Source organism: Pseudochaenichthys georgianus, chromosome 10 (assembly GCF_902827115.2).
Source record: "Pseudochaenichthys georgianus chromosome 10, fPseGeo1.2, whole genome shotgun sequence".
NCBI classification, from domain to species: domain Eukaryota; kingdom Metazoa; phylum Chordata; class Actinopteri; order Perciformes; family Channichthyidae; genus Pseudochaenichthys; species Pseudochaenichthys georgianus.
In genome coordinates this window covers 1,959,796-1,963,537 of record NC_047512.1, presented here as the reverse complement: position 1 = coordinate 1,963,537, position 3,742 = coordinate 1,959,796, and the positions used below count along the sequence as shown (strand labels likewise).

The window sequence follows — 3,742 nt, the reverse complement described above, 5'->3', positions numbered from 1 at the left end:
ATCTCCTCTCTTATGCTTACATTATATTGGAGTCTGTCCTCCACAAAAACAGCCAGTTTTCTATGATATATTTGTGATGTGTTTACTTAAACCAGCGATGGAGTGTATTCATTGATGTGTTATATCAGTCTATCCTATCATTTGTTTTTTTCTATTGATCAAGTATGATCAAAAGGGGAGAATGTAGTGTAAATGTTTACTATTATCATTCTTATTATTATCCTTATTATATCTTTCATATGTTTAAACCAAATGCTTCTTATTTCCCGATATATTCTTACCATTATTATATATCTCTTCTTCCTCTCCTTCAAGGCCAAAGAGATGCTTTGGCTACTAAGAGACTCACACAGACACACACGAACTTCCCTGCTCTGAGAACCGTTATGCTATCTACTCGAGGCCACTGGGTGTCTCATAAACAATCCGACTGTGTGAATCCAGATTTCTCTCTTTCCCACTCATTTCCTTATATAACCTTTGCTTTCCCATTGTTCTGCGCACTCTCGGGCAGACTTTCCATACTCTGTCCGACCGGTGACAATATATTATTATGTCGTGTATTTGAAGCTTCAAATAAATAACCAAAAGACAGCTTTGCTTGATTCACCATTTATTTGTTTTGATCATTTGACTTGTACTCTCCAGCTGTGTTTGGGCCCTAGATTTCCATAACACCCCGCTCCTACCGTCCGCTTGCGGCAGACCACACTTCCACGCTCACCGGCAGGCACCGACTGGCCATCGGGAGGACCGGGAGGGTGTGTGTATGTGTGGCACGAGCGAGCGAGAACGTGCACACCTTACGTGTATTGTTGTTGTTAGCATCTGGTGCTAGCTAGCTGCGCAAACGGATATAAGGAGCTGTTTCAATGAAAACAGAGGAGCGAGATTTCGCCGACAACTGCACCGAGCACTTGACTTCATGCAGGAAGCCAGACAGTGGGACATTGTACGAAAAGTCAGCACACTCAGCACGGATAGTGTGCGCAACATTATTGCAGCGTCCAGGCAGCTCCCGTTCGAGCATATGCCTTGAGTTGCACATAGCTCCAACGATCCATCACAGTGTCTCCACACACACACACACACACACACACGAGTATTAAAAACTTGATCATTTCAACAAGAGAATAGGATCAAACTGAAAACATCGTAAATGTGTTCTAGATACATGAATCATTGGTTCTTTTAGACCAGAACAGACTGCTAACTCAACAGGGACTATCAAAAACATCCCAATCAAAGTTTAAAGTCACAACATTTTATTAAACAAACAGATTATTGGAGAAACTACTCGGCAGATTAATGAACAGTGAAACTCGCTCAGGACTTTAAGGTGAATACTTTACGAAAAAGTTTTCCCACACTCTTAACACCACTATGGTTTTAAGAGTGTGTGAACGCGAAGATGTGATTTGAGAGCATCTGATTTAGTGAATGTTTTCCCACACTCTTCACACCAGTACGGTTTTTCTCCAGTGTGAATACGGTGATGTGTTTTGAGATCACTTGATGTAGTGAACGTTTTCCCACACTCTTCACACCTGTAAGGTTTTTCTCCAGTGTGAATACGTTCATGTGTTTTGAGAGCACCTGATGTAGTGAAAGTTTTCCCACACTCTTCACACCAGTACGGTTTTTCTCCAGTATGAATACGTTGATGTGATTTGAGAGCACTTGATTGAGTGAAAGTTGTCCCACATTCTTCACACCAGTAAGGTTTTTCTCCAGTGTGAATACGGTGATGTGTTTTGAGATTACCTGATGTAGTGAAAGTTGTCCCACACTCTTCACAGCTGTAAGGTTTTTCTCCAGTATGAATACGTTGATGTGATTTGAGATGACCTGATGTAGTGAACGTTTTCCCACACTCTTCACACCAGTAAGGTTTTTCTCCAGTATGAATATGTTGATGTTTTTTGAGAGCACCTGATGTAGTGAAAGATGTCCCACACTCTTCACAGCTGTAAGGTTTTTCTCCAGTATGAATACGTTGATGTGATTTGAGAGCACCTGATCTAGTGAAAGTTGTCCCACACTCTTCACACCTGTAAGGTTTTTCTCCAGTATGAATACGTTGATGTGATTTGAGAGCACCTGATCTAGTGAAAGTTGTCCCACACTCTTCACACCTGTAAGGTTTTTCTCCAGTATGAATATGTTGATGTGATTTGAGAGCACCTGATGTAGTGAAAGTTTTCCCACACTCTTCACACCAGTAAGGTTTTTCTCCTGTGTGAATATGCAGGTGGCTCTTTAAATTTCCAGATGTTGTAAAGGATTTGTCACATTGCTGACAGCTGTGACATCTCTCTCTTCCTTTTGGTTTCTAGAACAGATGGACAGAGAAAGAGAGAAAGTCAATCTAAAAAGCATACACAAGTTAACACAATAAAAACTCACTTAATATAAACCTTGAGTTAACAAAATACTACTTATCAACTGTTTGTGTTTATTATATTTGATACTGTAATAGTCTAACCAAAGTATATAGCAGAGGTGGGGGACTCGAGTCACATGACTTGACTCGCATATTTTTTTACTTGAGACTTGCTTGACTAACATTGATAAAAGACTCGACTTGACTTCGTATTCATGACTTGAGACTTGACTTAGACGTGAGACAGATGACTCGAAAGGACTTTACTTTTTAAAATAAAATATTTGCATTGTACGAAGCCCCTAGAGGGCAATGAAAAAAAAAAAAGAGAAAGTATCTCGTTCGCAGGAGAAAGTAGAAAGTGGAGCGCACAGGAGACAGCCGTTTCATTGCAGACTGTTATGTTTATGTGGGGAAATACATACATTATTTGAGATACATTTCAAACACGGACTTCATTTTAGGGACATTTCAGCCAGGGATGTAGAGTTATTTGTTCAAGCACCGGATCGGCAAAACAGGAGAGTCTGTGAACCAGTCTGCCTTGACCTATGTATTCATGTCTGTGACTCACAGTATCTGCTGCTCACAGCTGTTTTATAGAAGGAAAACCTCCTTCACTTCATGAAATCTCTGCAGCACCAGGAGGCAGTAACGTGTAACTCAGCAGAATCTCAGAAGAGCAGCACCAGCTGCAAAGAGCTGTGCCTTCACTGCGTTTACCTTCATTAGAACAGCTAACGAGCGACCACAGGCTGCTACGTTTTAACCACACGCACCTCTATACACACACACACTGAACTGCCCAATAATTCCCCCTATTACCCGTTTTATGATTTCAGAGCCCCACTCTCCATTGTTGTTAATGTTGAAAATAAAACCCTAGTTTTCATAACCACTGTCTTTTAACTGATTTAAATGCGGAAACTGGGGTTATTCATCAGGATTTCGTAGGACTTGACTTGCTTGACTCTCACCCCAGTATCTTGTGACTTGCACATGTATGACTTACTCCCACCCCTGGTATACAGGAGACAGAGGGAGACGGCATCCTGTCACTGAGTCTCAGTATGCTCCGTTCGTCTTGTTTTAGTTTTTTTGGTCTAATTATTGTCTAAACTTTGTCGTGTCTGTATGAAACGTCATTTTGAGAGACCATGCTTTTGATCCTGTGGATTACATTTGCCTTCTGCAGACCATGTCTGGCCATTCAACTTTCCAAGACACACCTGAGTAACAGCACGAACAGGTATGGCGAGGAGCCCCGGCCTCTACGCTGCTACAGCCGCAAGGCTATGCTAGAGCTACAATGCGATCGGCTTCCTACGAATACACCAAGCCACCTGTGCTCTTCGATAT

General features: G+C 41.6%; 1 protein-coding gene across 1 annotated transcript in view; it reads right to left on the bottom strand.

Annotated features, from left to right (window-relative positions):
* Positions 1 to 274: 274 nt before the first annotated feature.
* LOC117453979 (zinc finger protein 726-like) overlaps positions 275 to 3,742 on the bottom strand; it is a 154,984-nt gene continuing 151,516 nt past the window's right edge. Inside the window, exon 3 of the mRNA XM_071204564.1 lies at positions 275 to 2,332. Within this exon, the coding sequence (XP_071060665.1) occupies positions 1,382 to 2,332 (951 nt within the window). The 3' untranslated portion in view covers positions 275 to 1,381. The remainder of the gene's footprint in view (positions 2,333 to 3,742) is intronic.